This window comes from Megalobrama amblycephala, linkage group LG2, assembly GCF_018812025.1.
Source record: "Megalobrama amblycephala isolate DHTTF-2021 linkage group LG2, ASM1881202v1, whole genome shotgun sequence".
Taxonomy (NCBI): domain Eukaryota; kingdom Metazoa; phylum Chordata; class Actinopteri; order Cypriniformes; family Xenocyprididae; genus Megalobrama; species Megalobrama amblycephala.
The window spans coordinates 15,724,379-15,751,516 of NC_063045.1; the positions used below are offsets into that span (position 1 = coordinate 15,724,379).

Consider the following 27,138-nt stretch of genomic DNA (forward strand, 5'->3'; position numbering starts at 1 on the left):
AGTTTTCGTTTTGTAAGCTATTTTTTAATTTAGTCTTAGTCCTGATTCAAATGTACTTTTTTAAATATTTTCTTTATCATATTGTCAACCTTGTCATGTTTTTGTTTAGTCGATTAAATGTGTTGGGCATTTTAGTCTAGTTTTAGTCAATGAAAATCTCACATTTTCATCATGCTGCATAATGTATTGATAATCATGGTTATTTTGCTCAAAATTATAATAGCAACAATTTGTGTCATGTAAAAAAATATTCATGTTTCATCAGAATTAGCGTTATTGCACTTTCACTTTCTGCACAAAAACAAAAAATGATGACTTTTTTCAACAAGTTCTTCTCTTCTACGTCAGTCTCTTAAGGTAGTTGATGTAGTGAACGCAGTGCAGCGCTTCCGTGTTCTATGTCAGAATGCCAACACGTTATTAGCCGGCTCCTGCATCAGCACACATATGCGTTGTGATACTCAGGTGTACAGCGTCGGCCAATACTGAGCCAGCATTCGGATGTGAACACGGAAGCGTTGCACTGCATTCATTACGTCAACTGCGTAGTAGACTGACATAGAAGAGAAGAAATTGTTGAATAAAGTTGTTATTTTTGTTTTGTTTTAGCACACAAAAAGTATTCTCGTCACTTCATAACATTAAGGTTGAACCACTGTAGTCACATGGACTATTTTAATAATGTATTTAATGACCTCAAAAGGTGCAATGACCTTGCTGCCTATGTGTGGTCCAGAAACCCTCGGATTTCATCAAAAACATCTTAATTTGTGTTCCAACGTTGAACGAAGGTCTTACGGGTTTGGGACGACATGAGGGTGAGAAATTAATGACAGAAATTTCATTTTTGGGTAAACTAACCCTTTAAGAGTGATCATGTTTGTGGTCTTTCATATATTGAAAATCTGATAAGATTTTTAAAATCTTTTAGTGTGGGCCAGCCTTTAACTGAAAAGCTCTGATTGGGAGATTCAAGCTAGTGACATCTGGCAACCGCAAACATGAACACTCGTAGTAGAGGCTTGTACCGCGGTCTGTAAAATTTTGACGACTTTTTTTCTGACAAAAGTAGAGATTTTGGTAAAGTTTTTAATTGAACTACATTTTAATCTTGTTTTTTAATCAACGATATTACATGTAAGTACAGTCAAAAAAGTGTGTGTGTGTGGGGGGGGGGGGGGGGAGGAGTCGCTGATGATTTCTGCAGAGTCCAATAAATAATAGCCTACTGTTTTGATTCAACACGCTACATTAGATGCAAATTAAAGGTTTTAGCACTTAAATGGTTTGCAATCCAATCACAAGTGGCCTGATTGTTCCATTGACATCATGAAATTTGAAGTCATAATATTGTTGGTGTGGCCTGGTTCCACATCCTTGTACTTTGTGACACAACTTAGCTGATCTTTCATTCATAATAACCAAGGATTGATAGAAAAATTCATTAAAGCAATAGTGCCAAATTAAAAATGTTGATAAACTTTCATGAGGCGATCCATCTCAGTTATTCTGATGAAAGCGGATGAGCGCTCTTTTAGAAAAGATTTCCAAACACGCATGCACAAAACAGACATTTCCGCGTTACAACTGAGAGCGATCATTAAATATGCCCCGAAATAATTACAGAGAACATCTCTCTTCAAAGTAAACTTGAAAAGCCATACATCCAGCTATCCAAGATGGAAAATTAATTGATTCTCATCTATGTCTGAGAGCAACGTTTATCCAAAACAGAGCAAATCAGACGCTCTTCATAAGAACAACGTCCTGTTTCTGTGTGCATGCTTGATTCCCTTTATATGTAGCTGAAAACACCTCTATGAAGGAGGCTGAACCATCTGGATGAAATCAAAACCATGCATTCAGACCTACTCGCTGCCTCTTAGACACACCAATAAACTCAGGGAACCCAGAGAAGTGCTCAAGATGTTGGGAGAAAATAGGAGATGGAGACCCAGATCAGAATCCATTTTCATTAATTTCCACTCCAAAAAACACAATGCACAATTTCTTGTGGCATCCAGCTAATTTGTGGAATTTGATCGAATCTTCCGAACCTGTGGACGTGAGCCGTGCACTAAACTTTGAAATCTGTTTAAAACTAATTAAAGTCAAGAATGACGCAATAAACTTGACATTACTGATTCATAGAGCCCTCACAGTTCACTTTTTCATGCGGTTTCTCCAAGCAAACTTGCCAAGGATGCCAATGAATGGTGTTTAAACTTAACTAGTCCTTCCTAAAAACCTAAGCTGACTATGAAATCATTCCCTTGAAATTAATAGCACAGTTGTTTGACTACAAATTTGACAAAACAAAGCCTGTGTGGTCACTACACCACATCTTTGAATGCAACACGAGAAACGGTAACCTGCAGTGTTAATGCGTTGCCCATGGCACACAACACTTGGGGAGCCGTCTACATCCATGCACATTCATATACAAAACCTGAATGATGGATACACACAACTTCACATTAATTATTATAAGAGAAGAAATCAGGATAAGTGAAAGTTTCTCAGAAAGATAACACCTTGTTTCCATAAAGACTCAGTAAGGGACAACACAAACTTGTGGGAAGCTTTTCATGCAGACATAATGCTGGAATGAATATTCTCAAAGTGATAAACAACATCTGAATGATAAAATGACTCCAAACAGGTTTGGAAAACCTCACCAATTACACTTTCTTCCAGAATTTCCATACAAAGATGGTCTTGTTAGCAACTTCTCTCACCTTGACAAAAGGATGCTGATCTCCTATACATCATACGCACAGTCTGTTCATGCAGTTTAACTACGATTATCAATATTTATTTAAAATCTTCCCTTCTTCTAAGTGTTTTATGTCCACAACAGCTGAAAATCATCTCACTTGCTAAATGTCCTATAGCAGTCTCCAAGTCTGACACAGTAGCCTATGACCCCCATATGACAGATTTATGAATATTATAAGTCACTTTTACAAGACTTTATTGCATTTAAGGTTTTTGTAAGATTGCTTCTATGGTAACAGATTGTACACAACAGTGGAAAGATCACATGGTGATGTAGTACCATAAAATATTGCACTATGCAGTGTGGAAAAAGTCACCAAAACTCGTGTTGGTTCAAGTTTTCATAAACAGCCGGTGCTTTAAGCTTCAACGAAACACTAAATATATTAAAAAAAAAAATAATAAAAAAATCAGGGGATATGCACGCATCAGTGCTTCTTATAGAAAAACAAATGTTAGAATTGCTAAAATAAGTTATTTATCAGTCAGCTTTAAAACGCAAAGACAAACGTGATGAGATTAAAATAAATACCTTTGAGTTCACAACAAACACGATCGAGTACTAAACATCTCCAAAACTTTAATACATGCCCGAAAACCAAGAGAAAAAGACTCGGATTTATTTATCCACCATAAACAACAGATGCACAGCAACTAATGTTGATGCAAAAGATGTACAAGCCTCAAAATGAGAGATGCAAGCATGCAACATCACTCAGATTGGATGCATTGGACAGTTCAAGTGTTCACGTGCGCACCCAAACTTAAATAAAATCGAAATGCACGGACAACTAAAAACATTAAAGTGCTACAACCGGCTATAAAGTTAGAAAGATCCAGGGACGATCACTCCAGAGCGCAAATTCACAATAAATACACCTTCAAACAATAGTACACACAGTTTTAGAAAGTTCCGAGTCCGCAATAAGCAAAGCGAGACTCTTTAAAGCGCGCGCAATTCACTTACTTTTCTCTCGCTTGACTATCAGAAGGGACGACAGCTCCTTTACCTTTGGCGTACATGCTGGATTCTGTTTTAAGACTTTTACCCCACTCAACACCTGTCAAAGAAAGCAGCCAGGAAAACGTTCTATCTCCATAGCTACCCCCTTTAGTGTTTTCCCTCTCCCCCACCTCCTCCTCCTCCTCTTCTCTCTTTTTTTTTTTCTTTTTTTTTTTTTTTTTTACATCTCCAACATTGGCCACAAATCAGGCACAGTTTCTATTGGGGCGACTTGAAACAGGTCGCTGGTGATTTTTTTTCTCTCTCGCGCGCTGTTCCAGGAATGTTCTCTGCCTCCCGCCGCGCCGGGAGAGGTGGGGGCCTCTTAAAGGGGAACGCACACTCTTCCCGTGTTTACTTGGCACAGGGACTGATATGGAAAAGACGCTAACATTGCCTCTGGCCTTCGTGTATGACTTTGAGGTTTTGAAAGCAAGAATTTAGGCTGGTGTTCCAAGATTGGGAATCTGAGGCGTTTTATTGCTACATTATTTGTATGTCCAGTATTTTAATTGAAGGTTTGTTTGACAATTTGAGATATAATGCTGTTTGAAACATTGAAGATGACTAACATTCCTCGCTATCTGATATCCATTTTGTGGTTGATTTTGGATTGTGTTTGTAGGTGTGATCTACAAAAGAAATGACACACAATATTTAAAGTCACAATGAAATACAAATTGATAATTCTAATGCAGGATTTATTATAAATGATTTATCCATGTACATACTTATCTTTAAACAAAATAACTTCCCCTTCCTCTTGCCTCGACATCTCTTCTCTGATGACGTGTTTTTCGGCGTGAGGGCGGGACAACCTGTCACTCACGTGAGCGCTGCGTCTCATTTCGGAGGCTGCGTCCTCTGGAGGTCACATTTGAAGGCTGCATACATCATCAAGGATGTCTTATTTAAGAAAAGTAACCGTTAGATTGCATAGTAATTAAGAAAATACAGTATTTTACACCTCACAAGGAATAAGTCAATTTCATTTTCATTACAGTTACTTTTCTTAAAGACATCCTTGATGTATGCAGCCTTCAAATGCGACCTCCAGAGGACGCAGCCTCTGAAATGAGATCACAGCGAAACCACAACAATTCGGTAAACACATTCACCAGAGAATCAAGTTCAGGCGGAAGGCTGACTTCTGACCTGATGTATGACATAAGACGTAGTTCTTCTACTCTTATATCAAAATCCTCCAACATTTTTCTTTAAAACTTCTCATTTTAGACTTCTAATTCATGACCAGCGTTTTGTTTTGCTCTATCCTCTACCTGCTAACATTACACATACATCATCATACGTCAGGTTAGAGGTCACCCTTCCTCATACAGCTGTTGCCAGAAGCCAGTGATTATTATTTATAAAGTTTTAAATATGGATATTTTTTCCTTACAAAAAACCATCGTAGGTTTATTAACCCACCTGCTATTCAATGCCAGTACAAAGATGAGAAGAGCCAGGATATTTTTTATTATAACTTTGATTGTGTTTGGGTGAAAAAAGAAAGTCATATGAGGAATATGAAATAATTTTCATATGAAATAATTTTCATTTTTGGGTGAACTTTTCCTTTAATGTTGTTCTTGTTTAAGCTGTTTCATTCAAATATACATCACAATAGGGAAGAAAAGAGTTGCAACTTCCGTTTCATGCCGACTTTAAAGGGACAGGATATCTTTTTAGAAGAGGTAGTGTTACATATTTGTGTGCATTTGCATACACGTTCGTACTTCATACACAATTGACCCTTCGCCAGGAGTTTGACTGACAGGCGATCTAACCAATCATAACTCTGAATCCACCATTTTGTCTGACAAAGCAGTCAGGGGAGTTAGCAGATTAACGTAGGTGGACTTGAAAAATGGTTTGCGATTGAAACAACATTCCTTCTGATGTTCATTCATGCGATGCGTTTATATAAGAAAAATATCCATATTTAACACGTTATAAAGTAAAATAACTAGCTTCTGCCAGACTGCCTTCTGTATTCAACTCATGAAAAAAGCGTAACATTGTGTTGAAAGTTTTCGACATTTTTACGTTTTTAACTGTGAGCAGTGTTAAACTTTCTTCGTAAGTTGAATACGGAAGGTGGTCTGGCGGAAGCTGGATTTTTTACTTTATAACTTTTTCCTTTTTTTATTTTTCTTACACAAATGCATCGCTTCACTTCAGAAGGCATTTATTTACCCCATGGAGCCATGTGGACTACGTTCATGATGGATGGATGCACTTTCTTGAGTTTCAAACAGGTGGTTTATTTAATATAACTTTATTAAACATTATTTAATATAACTCCAGTTGTATTTGTCTGAAAGAAGAAAGTCATATACACCTAGGATGGCTTGAGGGTGAGTAAATCATTGGGTAATTTTCATTTTAAAGTGAACTAATCCTTTAACCTAACATTATTAACACATTACTAATCTTGTGGTTAACAACTAATCCCTTTTCAGTTAATCCACAGAAAATTTGTCTTTGTAAACTAGTCAAAAATGGAATATTTGCTGTTGTCCCTTCTGATAGTCAATCGAAAGAAAAATAATTGAATTGTACTTGCTTTAAAGAGTCTTCCTTTACTTATTACGGACTCACAACTTTCTAAGACCGTGCATACTATTGTTTGAAGGTGTATTTAGTGTGAACTTATGCTCTGGAGTGATCCTAACATTATACTTTTAGCTACTATGCTTATAATTTATACTAATAACTACTATGCTGGTGATGAAATTTACTTCACATCACATGCATTGTATGGATACCCTAGCACAGTGGTCTCAAACTCAATTCCTGGAGGGCCACAGCTCTGCACAGTTTTGCTCCAATCCTAATCAGACACACCTGATCCAACTAATCAAGGTCTTCAGGATTACTAGAAACTTCCAAACAAGTGTGAGTTAGAGCTGGTTGGAGCTAAACTGTGCAGAGCTGTGGCCCTTCAGGAATTGAGTTTGAGACCACTGCCCTAGCATATGCATAAAAACTGTGTATTTTTTGAGCTTTAGGGGGAATATATAGAATTGAGGAGCAAGGCTATGTATCATCCTAAGAATTAGCTCTGGGACTCATAATAAAGCTTAATGGTTACAAACATATGGAAAGAGTCAAAATGCAGGTGTGTTTGAATGCTTGCTCGCACATCCTGCATATTGTACATTTTAGGAGCATACATAGGATATTGGGGCCAACACAACTGATGAAACATTTTCAATAAAAAGCAAATAAGCTAATAAGAATGAAATGCATCATCTGAAAGTTATGCTTCTCTGTTTTATCATCTTCATAAAGTCTCATTTGCTGAAGGAGAATGCTTAGGGTAATGACATCAGCAGGAGAACCAAGGAATAAAGCATGATTATATGCTGTCTCTAGCATTTGGTGTCCATGGTAGCTGATGTTTCGCCATTTGTAAAATTTTACTGTAAATATTCAAATTATGACACTAAATGAGAACTGACGCATCCAAAGACTTGATTTCCATGAGGCTATGGAACATCTCACGGCAGAGACTACTTTAGTGTCTCGTCATGACAGCTGGATCTCTATCAAAACTCAAGATGTGCTTAGAGACATTTAGCTTTCCCTGAGCAACTGAAATCTCTATAGAGTTAGATTTTTTTGTGTTTTTAAACCCAATGATTTGGCCTCAATTCTTACTCTTCAAAGCGGTTTAGCTGGGAATTTAGCTTTAAACTTCTTCAAAATGAAAATTGTTATTAATTGAAAATTTAAGTCATACTTCACTAACAACATTACCCTTCAGCGTAGTTCTTAAAGGGGTCATGACATGAGAAATCAAATTTGGCTTGATCTTTTGACATTTAAGAGGTCTTTAAAACCATTGAAGCATCCTCCAAGTTTCAATGCTTAAAACATCCTCCTCATTATAAACAAAGCATTTATTTAATCAAGCTCATTTTGATATTGTGGGATCTGTGACGTCACACAAGCAAAGAGCCATGGGATGGCTTTGAACAAGGGATGCTGAATGGTGATCCAGGCCACAGTCAGGGGTGTGCCCCACGCTGGCATTGCTGGAGGGAGGAGCCATAGAGGGGAACTGATGGGAACCACCATGGGGATGACTGAAGGCAAGGACAACGTGGATGGAGCCCACCGCGCAGCCGAAGAGCAGAGGTGTTGGAGAGATGAAGATCCTGGAGGTCGTGACAACCTCCCGAGATTGAAATGAAATCTGGCCAAAGGTTGAGCTCGGGCGACCGAGGGCGGAGGTGGAGACTGAGGGAAGGTGGAGCTAGCCGAAGCCGAAGGGGTGGAGGGTTGGAGAGCAGCAAATGCCCCGAAAGTCCATGGCACAGCTGATGTGACGTCCAACCCAGGTGAAGCCAACGTGCCGAGGGAGTTGAGTGAGGCCGAATGGCCGATGGTCCATGCTGAGACCAAGGATGGAATGAGAGCAGGTACAGGAGCCAAGGCAAAGGGTTAAAGCAGATCATAACGCACCGAAGGAAGAGGAGGAGCCTCAGGCTCCTCATGCCCAGGAGGAGAAGGCTCCCAGCAGGTTCCAGATGGTGCCACGCCATTGAGAGGAGGCCAGGGTGGTACCAATGGATTGGTTGGAGATGGTGATAACTGGACAGCATTGATGGCTGAGAACTGGGGAAGAAACTGTAGACCCACAAAGAAACCGATAAAAAAACAAAGCATTCATAATATCAGTCTGGAGAGGTGGTAGGAGAGGGAGGCTGGGCGGGACATACGTCAGAAGTAATGGGGGCAGAAAAATATCCTCTTCAACCTCAATATTTAACAGTGCCTCAGCCAACAACTCACTCTCAGTGGTGGGACGGTGGGCGGGACTCACTTCCAAACCCTTGAAGTCCACTAACACTCCCTCTGCAATGGATGACATGGCCAGTTCACACACCTGGTCAGGAGCGCACTGCTCGGGCTCCATGGCGATGTGATCCTTGGTCGCACTCAGGGGAACGGGCTCTAACATCACGCCCAAGTTCCTCACACTGAAGGGGTGGGCTTTGGCTGTCAATCCTTATAGGCTGGGTGGTTCTGGATAGGCACTGGATTGGGAGTGGGGCTGGTGGAGTCTTTGACAGTGAATGCTGATCCGCAGGAAACCAGCACCCACTCCACAAACGCACAAGCTCCCTCAAGGACCCTCCCTGGACAACTGTGCTTGTGTGGTGATGTTGAGGCCGGTGAGCAGGAACGAGCATAGGCAGTCTTCCGGGAAGGTGGCCTGATGGCCGATATCCAAAAAATCCTCTAAAAATTCCTTGAGGGAGTGATTTCCCTGTTCAAGGCACCACAGTCTTACTGCTGGAACGTCCATTGTGCAAAACGGGGAAAAAAACGGAAAAATAAAATACATACTTACAAAAAAATGAACTTCAAAAACAAGACGCAGTTTACTTTTCTGGTCCAGTGTTCTGTCACAAAGTGGCTGTAGTAACACACACAATGAAAAAGATGAAGATCCAAGACAGTCTTTATTAGTATTCACAGGTAAATCCTAACAGAGGCAGGCAGGCAAGCAAACACAACCATTGATGACACCAGACAACCTAACTCAAACAGAATGGAACATATAAACACACAATAATGACATAATTAATGAGTGCACAGCTGAACATATTTAGCGTCCATGACAACAAATGACTAATTCAGGCAGAAGGCGGTAAAACACAAAAAGTTCAAACTAACAGAAACGTGAGAGAAATGTAGTGTTGTCAAAAAATTTTCGATACTGAAATATCTAAGGGTGTTTTCACACCTAGTTCGTTTAACCCTTTCAAATGCTCTCGGAGTGGTTCAGTTGTGAACAAACCAAGTGATCTCAGACCCCCCTAAAATGACCCAAAAGTGAACTGTACTCAGACCACCTCCGGAGGTGGTCTGAGTACGGTTCGTTTGTGGTTCGATTTCTTCGTGATATGTGAAAGCATTGAGGTCCTGGTCCGCTTTGCATTTCGACAATTGTACCTTCATGCTCGCCATTCCCGCTGTTCCGTCTTTTCTGTCACTGCTGAAAACAAGGTCCATTCGTGATCGTGCTCTGGGGGGAATGCTTGATATATTTGTGATATAATATAAAACATAGCATTTCTTTGTTACACTTAATATAAACTACTAACGATCACTAGCAGCATGTAATCTTGGTTAATGTTAATATTTACTAACCCATTACGTTTATATTTTTATATACAAGTTCCATAGGTTTTTCGTATGCATAGAAAAAGTTGTTTTAGCAGTATTCAGCCACTATTTTGTTTCAGCTTCCATGTTCTCTAATCAGTTTTCTTTTATTAAACATTTACACCATATATATATATAATATTATTTTTATTATGAGTTATACATGGCAAATTTGAACTACGAAGGACATAGATATACATTTAAAACCATAGACATGACAGTCTTCTCAAGTAATTGTAAAATCTTCTGGTTAAAGCTCTGTCACTTCCAGTTTTGTTCAAAAACAGATACAAATAATTATGATATTGTTACACCCTTAATATAAATGCTGTTTATTCATGATACCTAAAATAATTACCAAAGGTAATTAATAGAACCTTATTGTGAAGTGATATTATTGTTCTTTTTTCTGAGCTACAAAAGATTTACAGCAGACATGAAGATTATAGTATCAAATAAGTTTGATTAGGTTGACCCCATCGTGTGAATCTTCTGATCAGTTATGTTATCCACTGCTTATTTTTTTTGTGTTTTTAATAATTTCAACTTTTAAAAAGATGCAGCAGTGTTACTAAAAACACCAGAAGAACTGAGGCCACTATCGGCTGGTTCCCTTTCTGGTTCACTTTAATTGAACTGGGTTTGGTGAAAACACCCTTGCTTTCAATACTCATTTTCCACAGAATAGATACACGATACCTGCTCCGCTTCATCAATGTTTATTATCAATGTGGAAAACAGTTAATATTATTGTGGAAACTATAATACTTTTTTCCGGATTCTTTGTTAAATAGCAAGTTTTTAAAGAACAGCATTTATTTGAAATATAAATCTTTTGTAACATAAATGTCTTTACTGTCACTTTTGATCAATTTAATGCATAATTGTGCATAATTTCTTTTTAAAAAATCTTACTGAACTCAAACTTTTGAGAGGAAGTGTATCTAAAACATACAAAATATTAAACATTTTAAAACTTTAATTTTATTTATTTTATTTAATTATTTTTATTGAATTTATTTACAATTATTTTTTAAATGATAAAATAATTGTAAAACTTGCGACCTTTGTGTTGCATAAAGTTGTTCCTTGCCTTGCCACGGTAACAAACAACAGTAACTCTGTCTTTGGCCGAATCCCTGTGTTTAGTCGGATGGTCTCTCTTAAAGATCCCTTTTTAAGCGTCTTATTCCACAGCAATAAATAACGTCTGTCAGACTTCTAAGGGCCCGAGTGAAGAAGTGTGAAAGATCAGAGGGTTCGCGTGAGTCAGGGTTGAGTCACAAAAACGGTCAGTTCTGTGGGTGTTTTGGGTTGTCTTTCCTCTCTGGGGGCCTCACACAGACTGCAGCACTACATGCCAGTCTTGACATTCTCTTGGATCCACAGGTCTGGTCTAAGATCAGCTTATAGTTTTGACTCAGAAAGGGTGGTCGAATATTAGTAGATCATTTGCCTAATTATTATTTAGTGCACGACAAATAAATTATATAGTGCACGACAAATAAATTGATTGTGTGCTAAAAGAAAGAATTGATTCTGAACTGCCGAAACGAGTCGTCAGCAAGTCTCACTTCCTGTTACATATCTATGTAACAATGTAACAAATTTGCATAATGCCAGCCGATGGTCTTCATTGGCTGTCTGCAAACAACATCTAATTTGACCCGTCCTTAAAGACACTGTAGTTGTAGCTGAGGCCTGAAAGAGTTTGGTTTGTGTTGTTGACATGTCGAGAAGACACTGTTTTCAGCGCTGCAAATTCACTTTGCATGCACCTTTGAAAGGATGAGGACTCAGGCTGGAATTCGTAAGGACAAAACCGACGCCAATGTTATTGTTCGTATCACTGTGTAAACAAACATTGAGGAACAGGCTGCGCGCGATTTTTTTTTTTTTTGTCTGAGAATCATCAACATTGGCTCGTTGGTTAAAAATCCTCAAACAGCTTACGTTAATAGCCTATTAAATGCAATAAATGACATTAAAATTCAAAGTAATCACTTTGGTAATCTAAAATACTTTTTGAATGTAACTGTAATTTGATTACCATCTATTTAAAATGTAACTGTAACGAAATACAGTTACTCAAATTTTGTATTTTAAATACGTAACGAACGTTATTGTTCGTATCACTGTGTAAACAAACACTGAGGAAGCCTCCGGAGCTAAAATTCAGATACGGTAATGGGCATTTAGTTTCCGACAATTGCTGTAAGCCACTCGCTGTAAGAAGTGCAATCATAACGGACTGGGCAATCTGACCAAACAGACTAAATTATCAAAGAAAGCTTTTTCAGACTCTTTGAGAAATGAGGTGATGTGCAATGTATTGAAATGTTTCTTGAGCAGCAAATCAGCATATTAGAATGAATTCTGAAGGATCATGTGACACTAAAGGCTGGAGTAATGATGATGCTGAAAATTCAGCTTTGCCATTACGGGAATAAATTAAATTTTAAATATATTCAATTAGAAAACAGTTGTTTTAAATAATCATTTTTCACAATAAAATTTTTTTTTTTTTACTGTATTTTTGATTAAATAATTGCAGCCTCTGTGAGCATAAGAGAGATGTTTTCTTTCAAAAACATCAAAAATTCTTACCAATCCCAAACTTTTGATAGAACGGTAACATTAAATTAGTGCCAAATTCAGAGGCTTAATATATTTTTATATGCTTAATTGTCATGAAATTGTGCACAAAAAAAAAATAAAATCTTATAAACATATTGATAATTTCAATATTCAACAAGCCTTGGTAAACAAGTATTTGCATACATGAATATTGCTAAAGATTTTTCTTGACAGATTCAGTGCATGTTACTTTTCTCAGCCAGATTTAGCAGTGGAAGCCACAGTCTTGTTTTTTGCCAGTTGTGCTCTTGCAGTTCTGATGGAGTGCCTCCGTCACCATGCTAACCAGCCGCATGTGCACGGGCCTTTCCCTTTAAGAGTCGAGCTGGAACGCTGCAGAATCATGCACGCATGTGTGTCTCTGTGAGCTGATGTACGGTCCCATCACAGCACACTGGATGTGTGGGTGAGCACATGTGTGTGTGTGTGTGTGTGTGTGTGTGTGTGTGTGTGTGCGAGTGCGTGCATGCAAAAAAATAAAGTATTTAAAGAGAAATGGATAGGTTTCACTTGTCCCCTTAAAAGTAAGTGAATCTCACAAAAAACATACAGTGGCTTTATTTTTATATGAGAATGAAGCACATTTCCTGCACTAAATCCCCATTACCATAATGTGTTCATGTTTAATTGTAATTTTTATGTAATTCCCATATATTACTGTAATTCATTATACTGTTTATTAAATTAAACATTTTTTTAAACCTTTTTTTTTTTGCATTAATGACATTTAGGGAGAAATGTGTTTAATTGTCACTATACAAAAATCTTAATAGTCCTAAAAATAGGCATCTTGAAGCTAAATATAATTTTTTAGCACTGGACGTCAGTCAAATTTAGAAAAATGTATTTTTAATTAAATTACTTATTAGATATGCATATTAATTAAACAGATTAGTGCATGCATTAATATATATGTATCAATATTTGCTCAAAAAATCTCATAAAGAAAAGATATTATATATATTTAATATATATTTTTAATAATACCCTATAAACATTTTAAAATGATTAATCACACTAATTTAACATGTTAAATTGACAGGCCTAATCTTTAATTTGTTTATTTGCATTATGGTAATAAGAATTTGGAAGTGGAAATGTTAATTAAATTAATTACAAGATATGCAGATCAATTAATTGGCTTAGTGCATTTAATCAATATTTGCTCAGAAAAGACCATTAGTAATTACACATTTTTACAATACTGTAATGAGAATATATATTTTTGCTTTACTGCATTACAGTAGTGAGAATTTGGGAGGGGAAATGTTAATCAAATGAATAACAAGATATGCATATTAATTAACTAATGCATTTAATCGATATTTGCCCAGAAAAGCTAATAAAGATCATTTAAGACATTAAATATATTTAATTATAATTATCACTAGCATGTTAAATAGACAGGCCTTTAAATTGACAGGTCTTATACATTTTTATTTTATTTCAATCATATTTTTTATTTTTTTGCATTACAATGAGAATTTGGGAGAGAAAATATACTTAATTGTCACGCAAATAAACGAGCCAGTTACTGATCCTAAAATAGGAGTTTTTAAGCAAAATATGTGTATATAAGTGTATACTCCTTTTTTTCTTATGATTTTGAGGTGAAATATGACCTGGACATGTTTGTGACCAATTTCATGAGATTCACCCAAGCAGTGCCAAAAACATTGTTGGACACAATGGAGAAGGACTGAATGAAAGCTAACTGACATGTTATTGACTCAAGGCCAAGCATTATGACATCACAAAACACAACAGAGTGATGTACATCATCTCCAGTATAAGACTTCCCCATATTCACTGTTCACTGGTGCAAAAAAATCTGAATGGTTCCCATTATTTCTCTCTCTCCTTTCTTCTCCAGCTCCCTCTTTCTGTCTCGCACAAAACCACCCACGTGTGTGCGCTTGCCAATCCTGCTTGCCCACACAGACGTGTGTTAAGTCTGAACCCCCCTAACAATCCCATGATCCTGTGTGCTTACAACCCTCTAGCGATGCTGCTGCCTGACCTCACAGTGCCTAGAGGGATGTGTGTGTGTGTGGGGGGGGGGAGGCTCTCGGAGTGGGAAGGGATTTAAGCAGATGGGTAATGGAGGCTGTCACATCAGGGATCAGACAGTCTGGTCTGATACGGATGGAGCTACAACCTAAAGTGGAACGAAACCAGTCCGTTTTAGAACCCAAAAATGGTGCATCATTTTTATGTCCACATTTATAATATAACATAAAAATATAATATAACATAATATAACTTTGTGACCCATTTGTATAATATATATATACATACATACATACATACATACATACATACAAACCCGATTCCATAAAAGTTGGGACACTGTACAAATTGTGAATAAAAATGGAATGCAATCATTTACAAATCTCATAAACTTATATTTTATTCACAATAGAATATAGATAACATATCAAATGTTGAAAGTGAGACATTTTGAAATGTCATGCCAAATATTGGCTCATTTTGGATTTCATGAGAGCTACACATTCCAAAAAAGTTGGGACAGGTAGCAATAAGAGGCCGGAAAAGTTAAATGTACATATAAGGAACAGCTGGAGGACCAATTTGCAACTTATTAGGTCAATTGGCAACATGATTGGGTATAAAAAGAGCCTCTCAAAGTGGCAGTGTCTCTCAGAAGTTAAGATGGGCAGAGGATCACCAATTCCCCCAATGCTGCAGCGAAAAATAGTGGAGCAATATCAGAAAGGAGTTTCTCAGAGAAAAATTGCAAAGAGTTTGAAGTTATCATCATCTACAGTGCATAATATCATCCAAAGATTCAGAGAATCTGGAACAATCTCTGTGCGTAAGGGTCAAGGCCGGAAAACCATACTGGATGCCCGTGATCTTCGGGCCCTTAGACGGCACTGCATCACATACAGGAATGCTACTGTAATGGAAATCACAACATGGGTTCAGGAATACTTCCAGAAAACATTGTCGGTGAACACAATCCACCGTGCCATTCGCCGTTGCTGGCTAAAACTCTATAGGTCAAAAAAGAAGCTATATCTAAACATGATCCTGAAGCGCAGGCGTTTTCTCTGGGCCAAGGCTCATTTAAAATGGACTGTGGCAAAGTGGAAAACTGTTCTGTGCTCAGACGAATCAAAATTTGAAGCTCTTTTTGGTAAACTGGGACGCCATGTCATCCGGACTAAAGAGGACAAGGACAACCCAAGTTGTTATCAGCGCTCAGTTCAGAAGCCTGCATCTCTGATGGTATGGGGTTGCATGAGTGCGTGTGGCATGGGCAGCTTACACATCTGGAAAGGCACCATCAATGCTGAAAGGTATATCCAAGTTCTAGAACAACATATGCTCCAATCCAGATGTCGTCTCTTTCAGGGAAGACCTTGCATTTTCCAACATGACAATGCCAGACCACATACTGCAACAATTACAACATCATGGCTGCGTAGAAGAAGGATCCGGGTACTGAAATGGCCAGACTGCAGTCCAGATCTTTCACCCATAGAAAACATTTGGCGCATCATAAAGAGAAAGATGCGACAAAGAAGACCTAAGGCAACTAGAAGCCTGTATTAGACAAGAATGGGACAACATTCCTATTCCTAAACTTGAGCAACTTGTCTCCTCAGTCCCCAGACGTTTTGCAGACTGTTATAAAAAGAAGAGGGGATGCCACACAGTGGTAAACATGGCCTTGTCCCAACTTTTTTGAGATGTGTTGATGCCATGAAATTTAAAATCAACTTATTTTTCCCTTAAAATTATACATTTTCTCAGTTTAAACATTTGATATGTCATCTATGTTGTATTCTGAATAAAATATTGAAATTTGAAACTTCCACATTATTGCATTCTGTTTTTATTCACAATTTGTACAGTGTCCCAACTTTTTTGGAATCAGGTTTGTATATATATATAATATATATATATATATATAATAGAGGTGCACCAATACTAAATTTCTCTGCCGATACCGATAGCTGATTATTCAGAATAATATCGGCCGATGCCGATACCAACCAATACCGATAGTTTGTTTTTTCTTAAGGAAAAAAAATCTCTCCCAAATAATGTTCCAAACTATACAGGGAACCCTCCCATTTGGTACACTACAGTATTAGAGGTTACAATTAACAACAAAGGTATTATATTCAGCTGCTGTTTATTTTCAGATATAATAATACACTCAAATAAAAACTGAAATGTTTGTATAAAACTTAGTATCACATAAGATAGTTTTCATAAGCACTCGTTGTCTTCATGGCAAATTTACACAAACATAATTAACAGTAAATAAGCTCCTCTCTGCGTGTTTTTATATATAGATAGCTAAGGAACTGTGAACAGTGGAAAACATTCCTGAGGTAAATGTGACATGATGTGACATATTGTTCACAAGCTGTTTTACTGACGTCTTTCCATGGTTGAAGCACAAATAATTACATGAGACGTGATACAATCTGGTAAGTTGTATAAGCTATATCTTTCAACATACCGCTGATGATAATGCATGTTTTTCGAGATATAACTTGTATTGAAGAGAAAGAAAAGACTTGCGCTCTGCGCTGCCGCCTGAACTGAGGCATTACAGCGATCTGCACGTCACATTTAAGAGCGTCAATACGCCATTTATTGTTTGAATTTGATAAAATGGACAGAATTTGAAAACTGAAACTTTTATTCTTATCAGAAGCAACAAAGCACAAAGCTTTTTGCAATTATTGGATAGGAGGCGCTACAAAATTGATTTAGCAAAAAATAAAAATAAAAACGCAGACATAGCAACCCTGGCTTGAAATACGGGTGATTCATAGGGTCAAGAAGAGCATGCTTTAGCGTCACTATTTTTAAACTGTTAATGCGTTAAAATTCAACACAAAAGCTGTTTTGCCAACCGCCAAGGAGAAGAAGAAATTCAACACAAGAATGATTTTCGTCACACAGTATGTATGAGTTGCAGTCTGAACACGTTTTTCCGCACCCTTTTGATTGACAGGATATAATCAGCCCTGATCATTGGCTGTTTTTAAATAATCGGCCAATAGTGATAATAATAATAAATAATTTATCGGCCAATACAGATTGTTGGCCAATACATTGGAGCATCTAGAAAGTAACATTTTAAACAATATCTCAATGAACACAAAAACAATTTCCAAATTATTATATAACATCTGTGTAACACAGTTCGTAAATGTGGGAAGAAGGAGGCGGGAACCGGCGAACGTTCAACAAAACTTTAATACCAAAATAAACAAAGAACAAAACGAAAGTAATGCCGGCAGACCCTCGCGGACGTCTGCCGGCCACACAAACATAATAAAACATAAAATAAAGTCCAGGCCTGGTCCTCTCTTGTCCTTCATGATCGTCGCTCCTCCTTTTATGCTCCCGGAGCTCCTCCGTGAGAGACTCAAGGCCGGTGCACCTCCCAGGTGATGCTCGTTATCACTTGCGTCACCGGCCTCGCGCCGTTCCCTCACGGCTCTCGCCCGCCCTGGTCGCCACATACCCCCATCGCCCCTCGCATGCCGGGGGGTACCTCCGAGACTGCGCTCTACCCCCCCCCGGGGCCTGTCTCGGCGGCCGCAGCACCTGGGGGTAAGGACAGATGAGACGAGAGAAAGGAGACGGAAGCAAGGGGAGCGACAGGACGAGAGAGGGGAGAGAGGAAAAAGAGAGAAAAAAAAAAATTCTGGGTCCGGTTCCTAGACACACTGCCCCTCGGTCCTCATCCAGCCGGGAGGCTCTTCCTCGCGGTGCCATGCGGTGGCACTGAACGCTCAGTGGACGGCCCGATCCTCGACCGCCTCCTGGCGGCCGGCAATGGCTCCTCCGGTTGAGGGCAGCCGGCAGCGAGTCCCCCGTCCCCTGCGAGTCCCCTTCATGGCGGATGGCAGCAGGCTCTGGCCCACGGCGGACGGCGGCGACTCCTCCGCTCCCTCCTGGACGGCAGCCACCCCACCTCGTCCCAGGAGCACGGCATCCGGGTCTCCGTCCCACCTTTCACAAGGCTCCAGCACCACCGCCTCGGGCAGCCTCTCGCAGTCTTCACTCCCGCGCTGCCCGAACTCCGCAGCACCGCGATCCCCCTCAGCAGCGAGGGCTCTCCGGCAGCATGTCCCTCCTTCCTCCCGGGTTTCAGCACCAATGTAACACAGTTCGTAAATGTGGGAAGAAGGAGGCGGGAACCGGCGAACGTTCAACAAAAATTTAATACCAAAATAAACAAAGAACAAAACGAAAGTAATGCCGGCAGACCCTCGTGGACGTCTGCCGGCCACACAAACATAATAAAACATAAAATAAAGTCCAGGCCTGGTCCTCTCTCGTCCTTCACGATCGTCGCTCCTCCTTTTATGCTCCCGGAGCTCCTCCGTGAGAGACTCAAGGCCGGTGCGCCTCCCAGGTGATGCTCGTTATCACTTGCGTCACCGGCCTCGCGCCGTTCCCTCACGGCTCTCGCCCGCCCTGGTCTCCACAATCTGTTTAACTTATAACATGAAAGTAAGGTTAATAATAGAACTTAGATTACACATTTTTCAGTTTTACTCAAAAAAAGGTGATGCAAAAATGAGCTAAATTGTAGACTACAAATGTATAATTTAACAAGAATTCAACCACAGGTTAGTCTAATTATTCATTACACAGGTGTCCAGCAGGCAGTTGACTATAAAAGGGTGTTAAAACCCCTTCCCATTTCATGCTGTGAGCAATGGCACCACATGGAAGATAAATGTCACAAGACCTGAGAAAGAAAATAATTTATTTACACCAGAAAGGTGAAGGCTACAAGAAGATCAGCAAAGCTTTACTTATCAGTCAAAATACTGTAGCAAAAGTGGTACAAAAATGTAAAAAAGATGGAACTGCAACCATCTCACAGAGACGTCCAGGTTGTCCTCGAAAGTTAACACCTCGACAGAAGCGTCTTCTGATGAGAAGGGTTGAATAAAATCGGCATGCAAGTTTACTGCAGTTATCTAAAGAAGCAGAAAGCCAAACTGGGGTGACTATTTCCCGTGACACTGCAGAGGAATGGCATGCATGGGTTCTGTCCACGAAAGAAGCCTCTCCTAAAGCTCAGGCACAAACAAGCCTGCCTAAAGTTTGCTAGGGCCCATGCTGACAAACATGAAGACTACTGGGACTCTATACTCTGGAGTGATGAGACCAAGATAAATGTTTTTGGAACTGATTACTTCAAAACTGTATGGCATCTCAAAGGTGAGGTATACAAAGAAAAATGCATGGTGCCTACAGTGAAACATGGTGGTGGCAGTGTCCTTATGTGGGGCTGCATGAGTGCTGCTGGTGTCGGGGAGCTGCATTTCATTGATGGCATCATGAATTCACAGATGTACTGCTCTATACTGAAAGAGAAGACGCTACCGTCACTCCGTGCCCTTGGTCATCGTGCACTTTTCCAACATGACAATGATCTTAAACACACATCTAAGGCCACTGTTGGATTTCTGAAGAAGAACAGAGTGAAAGTGATTCAGTGACGCCTGATCTGAACCCAATCGAACACCTATGGGGAATTCTGAAGAGACAAGCTGAGCATCACTCTCCATCCAGCATCCAGTCTCTAAAAGAGGTCATTCTTGAAGAATGGAAAAAGATAGATGTTGCAAAATGTCGCCAACTTGTTCATTCCATGCCTAGAAGATTTGGTACTGTCATTAAAAATCATGGAGACCATACAAACTACTAGATGTGGGGTGTACTCATTTTTGCATCACCCTAATTTGAGTAAAACTAAAAAATGTGTAATTAGTTCTATTATTAACCTTACTTTCATGTTCTAAGTTAAACAGATGTTATATTAAACTTAGTCTAGTCAACAATTTGGAAATTAGTTTGTGTTCATTGAGATATTGTTTAAAATGTTACTTTTCAAAGGGGGTGTACTCATTTACGCTGAGCACTGTATAATGAAATATAAGCACTGAAATATATACACTGCTATACTTGTTACAGCATCTACCAGCAGGGGCTAATTGGGCTACGCTAACCAGCCCCACCTCCAGTGTGCATACCGGTACTATGCATCCTAAATAATATTTGAGATCAGAATAAGTGTGTCCCAAAGCATAGTTGAAAAGATTAGGCCCTATGCCAAAAGTCCTACTATTTTCAGTAGCATTTCAAAGTGTGGATTTGTGTACACTCTAACGGCTAATATTGCCCACAACCCATGGCGCTTTGGAGAAGGATTCGGTTTAGAACTAAAACTTGAATAAAAACTGTTTAAAAGACTACAAACATGGCAGATGTGCAAGTCAGTTAAGTAGAGCGATTTAGATTAAGGGGTTCAAATGACTAATAATCAACACTTAACCTGATAAAAAATTTGATTTAATGTTATCCATGTTATATTTCATCTGCAACAACAATGTGAACTTTTATAACGATACTTTTGTGTCATTAACTTTTAAATGCATGATTATGCATGAAAGCCCCACAACTGGCAGATCAACATGCTACTTTTCTCTCCAATACAGTATGAAATTAAATTAAATGAAAGTTGGAGTATGTTAACTCTGACAAGATGGTTGACAGGGCATTTTACTGTGACAGGATGCGTGTAACTATGCAACAGAGTGTACGTTGTAGACGGATTTTATGACGTGATAGTATGTCCAAAAGCTTGTCTACTCTTCTGCTACACACTCAAAAGTATGTACTTTAAAAAATAAATAAATAAATAAATAATAATAATAATAATAATAAAAAGAGTGTCACAGAGAGGGCACCCAATCATGAAAGCGTTAAGATAAGTAAATCTCTTAAAAATATCAGATATTTTTACTTTTTTATGACATGAAAAATATCAGAATGTGAAATGATGAAACTGAATGCTATTAATCATTCACAAATATGATATTTATGTGACATTTGTAAAGGTACTATTTACCCTGAAATGTTTGGAGATGCTTTTTATAATGATTGAGATGACTGAGTTAAAGTTGTGTACACTAAAAAGTCAGTAAAAATTGGGTCCAATGTACTCTTACTATGAAGGAATTTTCCATATTGGTAGGTATTTTCCCCATATTTTAAATTTTTTTTTTTTTTAAATTGTATAAAAGTATGAAACCAAAATGAATACAAAGATTGTGTTTTGTAGAACTTGGCAAATGCAATGTTAACTTTTTCTTGGTTTGTGTATTTAGGCCTATTTGGACGGCAATTGTTTTACATGGGGTTTTGATGTAATTTCAGTATTTACAGGTGCTAGCCAGTGATTTGATCACTATTCCAATCAGAAATGCATGTTTTGCTTACATAAAAAAAAAAAAATAAAAAAAAAAAATCTTGGCAGAATTCCATACTGTTCTTTGTCAAACACCAGCTTCATGTTGTACTAATTCTCATCTAAATCATACAAGTTTACATGAAGCAACTGGCGAAAAATATTTTGACTACAAATGCAACAAATGTCATTAATTTGCAATTGAAATTAATAGGAATGTTAACGGATAGCTTTCTTCCGATATTATAGTCCTCCCTAAGCTGCTTCTTGTGTTGTTGCCTATATAATTGAAGTTGTATCACAACTGAAATAATTGGAGGAGAAGACATGCAAATGTTCTTTTGCAGACATCACCCTGAGAAACAAATCCCATCCAAATAATGCTTTTGTCAGCTGTATGCTTGTGGAAGGAGCTCAACTTAGCAAGGGACTATGCAGTGTTTCTGCAAAACACCGGGGTCAACAAAGGGACAGAGTGAGGGAGAGAAAGAGAAAAACAGAGCTGGGCGGTAGATGGGCAGCATTATGTTCCGCCCCTGGCTCTCTGAAAATGACTAATGCTCCAGAAAGCAAACAGTAGTTCTTCTCCAACACCTACGCCTGCAGATGACAGATGACAATACTCAAGAAAATGAAAAATGTGTATAAATATAGTTCATGGGCACGACTAGCTGTTTCGACATGACATACCTGGTGTGCACTGCTCAGAACGGCTAAATTAAGTGGTTGGGCAGATTATTCCTCATGCTTTGATAAGGATGGAGATGTGTGGTAAACTTGAGTTCAACAAATTAACTAGATTTTTAAATTTTATGAAGAAAAGATGAGTGGTGCTTGCCTGGGCAAAACTAGTCATGATGCTAGATTTTAGATTTTTTTTAGATTTTTTTTTGTTTTAGTGCCTTGCCATATAGTTGCTAGGAGATTGTTAAAACAGTAGCTTTACAGTATTAAACATAAAAAAGTAATTGTCACTTTCATTTAGAATTACAACTAGAGGTGTGTCCGGGATGGATTTTTCAATCCCGCTCCCGCAAGATTATGTATCGCTTCTGCCCGCTTCCACCAAAAATATTTTTGATTTCATCCCACTCTTGCCCGAAACATTCACGTTTTGTCCCGTTCCTGCCTGCAAAAGCCCGTAAGAAGAGATCTAAGCTGATTTTTCAGTCCCTGTCCGGTTAGATTCGGTCTCGTTCCGGTGTCTATAGGCTATTTTTTCCAATTTCCACACACAAGAAGCTTCAAAGCTCCAGTTGCAGACTTCTGCGTGCTGTTATTATTAGATAATTACATTTTGCGGGAGCCCATAAGTCATTTTTTTCTCCCGCTTCCCAAGCACTTATCAGTATCTTCCCTCCCGCATCTGCACTCAGTAATTCAAAACTTGTCCCGTGCCGCACTCTGTTGCGTCACGTCCCATGGATTGCAGACCTCTAATTACATTAACTTCTTTCTACTAAAAAGCAGCTCTCCAGTGTGTTCACGCTTTTACTCACGTTTGACCTCAACTGACTAAAGAAAAAGAAATTAACCAGAGAAGATATCCACCTCAAAGAAGGCGGAGCCTCAGAGCCACACCTACCTATTACATAATCGCCGCAGACTAATGGTAGTTCAAAGGTTTTTACCAGCCGGACTAAACATTTACGGAAAAGTTCGCTTTGGCAAGCTGTTTCGAACTCCCGAAATGAATCCCAATTGAACATCATTTTGGCTTGATTTTATTCAAAATTATGTCATACCAGTTTATTCTTAGATTTTGTTTGAAGTATATCAGGGCCTTAACTGCTATCATTCAAATGAGCCCACCCCCAAGTCTCTGGTCTCTAGATATGGGCTAGGTCTAGGAAACCAAGAACTGTTTCTTAGTCAAACTATTGATTTTTATGATGTTCGGTTCCATTTACAGTTTCTGCATACATAATCATTAACTAACTATTCTCTGAGGGGCATTTTTGCAATCTGCTGTGCTGCTTTTCCATTACTTTTCTAGGTAAACGTGCACTAAACTTATGTGTTTTGACTGTTGTCGCTTCTTTTGCAGTGTTTTTTGCATGACTCAGCGTTCTGAAAATGCAGCTCTCAAGTTAAAAGAAGTTCAACTTTTAAACGCAAAATGCGTTCTGTGTAAATGGTCCCTAAAAGTGTTCCCTGCTTCGCTATTCATTGCGACCAGTGAAGTCTGATACTTGAGCAAAATATTCTTATGAACATTTTCTTTTGTGAATCAAAACATTCACTGAATTGTCATGGTTCAGGGTGCATCATCAGTTTCTCCTGTTGTCTGTGTTTGTCTTGTCATTTTCTGCACATGGGTGCGTGCAGATCATGGGCTGATCACCTGTAGCTTGTTCCCTTTACTCTTATATTCTCTGCTGAGTCTGCCCCTTGGTGTCAGTAGATCATTCATGCTTCATCTCATGTGTTCTTGGAACTGTTCTGTTTGTTATTTGTGTCTTACCTTTATTTGCTGCTGTGCCCAGGACGCTTAGACGAGGAGTGACACAGTTGGTCATTCTCTTGCTGTTCTCGGGCTCATCTAATTCCCCATCCCCTTGGGTGCTACATCTTGGTAGCTGTTCAGACAGCTCTGGAGCACCCATATATTTCGTTATATCTGTTCATGTGTGTCACTTCACTTTGGAGGTTGTTTTTCCCAAAGTGTTCCAATAAACTTTTTCACGAACTCTCTGCATTGGAGTCTTCTGTTTACCCATTCTGACAGAATCTACTGACCACATCATGGACTCAGCAGTGGAAACTGACCTACGTCGAGTTCTCCTGCAGCAAGGCGTCCCTCTGGGAGGGCAGCAGGACCATTTCTTGCCACGTCTTCTGTGAGATGTCTCTCCAGCTAAATCTTCCACCTAGATCACGGAACAGCTTGAGCAGTTGCAGGCCAACCCTACAGTGGCTCCAATTGTACCACCTCCTCCTGACCCCGATGTGGCGATTCCCTGTTGTGACAAACCTCGCCTTAATACACCTGCTCTGTAATCCAGTGAGCCTAATTCATGTTGTTCCTTTTTGTCATAACGCTCCTGGTCGGCCAAGCGAGAGAATGGGGAACCACCACGTGGGACAATATACATTTGTATACATTTGGACTCATTTATAGATTTTTCGGAGGAGCTCCACAAAGTTTTCGACCACTCTGCTCTAGGGACTGAGGCAGCATGTGCTTTGTCACTGCTGCAACAGGGAGGTTGGTCTGTTTCGGAGCCGGTGAGCCTGGTGAATGTACTGGAGGCTTACCATGACTTGAGAGCAGACTTCAGTCTCAAGTCCCAAGCTTCATCTCTTTCTCCACAATGCCCATATGACTGTGCAATAGATCTTTTGCCTGGCACTCCTCCACCTAGTGGGTGCCTTTACTCTCTTTCTGGGTCTGAGAGGGAGGCCATGAGGAAGTATATTCACGATTCTCAGGTAGCTGGCAACCTCTAGTCCTCTTCCACCATGACTGAGGCAGAGTTCTTCTTCATGGAAAAGAAAGATGGATCGCTGCGCCCCGTATAGATTATCGGTGACTGAATGACATCACGGTGAAGAATCACTATGCTCTGCCGTTGATGTCATTGGCCTTCAAGCCTTTGCAGTGGGTGACCATTTTTATGAAGTTGGACCTCTGCAATGCCTATCACCTAGTTCGGATTAGGGAGGGGAGCAAATGGAAGACTGCCTTTAACACCCCTACAGGGCTGATCATAGAGTGGTCCAGCGATTTCTGGGGTTCACCAATTTTTACAGGTGATTCATTTGGAATTTTAGCCAGGTCACCCTTCCTCTGACTTGAACTCACCTCTAATCAAAAACATTTCTGTTGGTCACAGCAGGCTCAGGCTGCGTTTATAAAGTTAAAGAGTCACTTTGTTTTGGCTCCAATCCTTGCTACTTCTGATCCGGCTCGTCAGTTCATTGTGGAGGTGGATGCGTGGGAGGTGGGAGCAGGGGCCATTTTATCTCAGAGATCACCTTCAGAGAAGAGAATACATCCCTGTGCCTTCTTTTCTTATCATTTAACCTCTTGGAACAGAATTACAACATCAGGAATAGGGAGTTACTAGCTGTTAAGTTGGTGCTGGAGGACTGGTGGAGAGGACTGTTTAGTGTGGAGGTCCCTTTTATAGTATGGACCAATCATAAGAACATAGAGTACATCTGCACCACTGTGACCTGTGACCATTCTGTCTCCCGATAGGGTGGTGGTGGTGGTCACCTGGGGGGTGGAATCCAGAGTCTATGCAGCACTACACAATGTCACGGGTCCCAATGGATGTCCAGAGAGCCTGTTGTTTGTGCCTGATTCAGTCTGAACCAACGTCCTGCAGTGGGACTACTCGTCCAAACTAGCTTGCCACCCAGAAGTGACTCATACTTGCATGTTAATCAAGCAGCAGTTTTGGTGGCCGTCCCTGGTGTAGGATGCTCGTCAGCTCGTGTTGGCCTGTCCGGTTTGTGCTGTGGGGCAAGGGATCTAATCGACCCCCGGCAGGGCTACTCCAGCCTCTGCCTGTCCCTTCGTGGCCCTGGTCACACATAGCTGTGGAATTTGTCACAGGCCTACACCCGTCTAGTGGCAATACGGTAGTCCTCACTGTGGTGGTCAGCCCATTTGACTCCCCTCCTCAAATTGGCTTCAGCGACTGTTGTCTTAGATCACGTTTTCCACATTCATGGCCTCTGGGTGAACGTGGTCTCTGACAGGGGTCCCCAATTTGTGTCTAAGCTTTGGACAGAGTTCTGTCGACAGCTGGGCACGACTGTGATTCTATTGAAGGGGTGGATTCTGGAATCCACTGCCGCTTCAATATATATCTTTTAAGTTATTAATCAACATTTATATTTCTGTTAAATTATTGAATGACTTAACAATATATGTTAAAGCATCTATTTTCCTCTGTACCTCTCACTAAGAGAAAAGAACATGTTATCAGTATTTTTTTTGTGGAAAGTTTCCTGCTCAGAGCAGAGCTCAGATCAACTTCAGCCTTGAAGAAGCTGTGAATCATGTGTATCTGTGTATGTGCACTAAGTGTTTTGTGCAGGTCCCTTTGTACTGGACAACTGGCATTCTGCTTGAGACCAGCAGACGCCACATCATGACCCCAAAAGGACATCCGGTATCTAAATCCAGGGTCCCCCTCATCATCACCGTGACGAAGGGAGATATGCTTCTTACTATCTGTCCATGTGTGGAAAATTTCTAATCTTGTCTATTTTTCTTAGCCAATCAGAATCATCCAACCTGAAGTAATGACGTAGTTAGTTG

At 39.6% G+C, this 27,138-nt stretch overlaps 1 protein-coding gene across 3 annotated transcripts in view; it reads right to left on the bottom strand.

Annotated features, from left to right (window-relative positions):
* The window catches only part of ssbp4 (single stranded DNA binding protein 4), a 124,045-nt gene that overhangs the window by 63,625 nt on the left and 33,282 nt on the right, over window positions 1-27,138 (bottom strand). Inside the window, exon 1 of one of the 3 annotated variants that reach the window (XM_048183038.1) lies at window positions 3,746-4,087. The exons of 1 other annotated variant lie outside the window; for it this stretch is intronic. In XM_048183038.1, coding sequence (XP_048038995.1) covers window positions 3,746-3,801 — 56 coding nt within the window. In that variant the 5' untranslated portion in view covers window positions 3,802-4,087. Of the gene's footprint in view, window positions 1-3,745; window positions 4,088-27,138 lie in introns of those variants that run through there. One more of the 3 variants, XM_048183036.1, reaches the window with a different exon arrangement.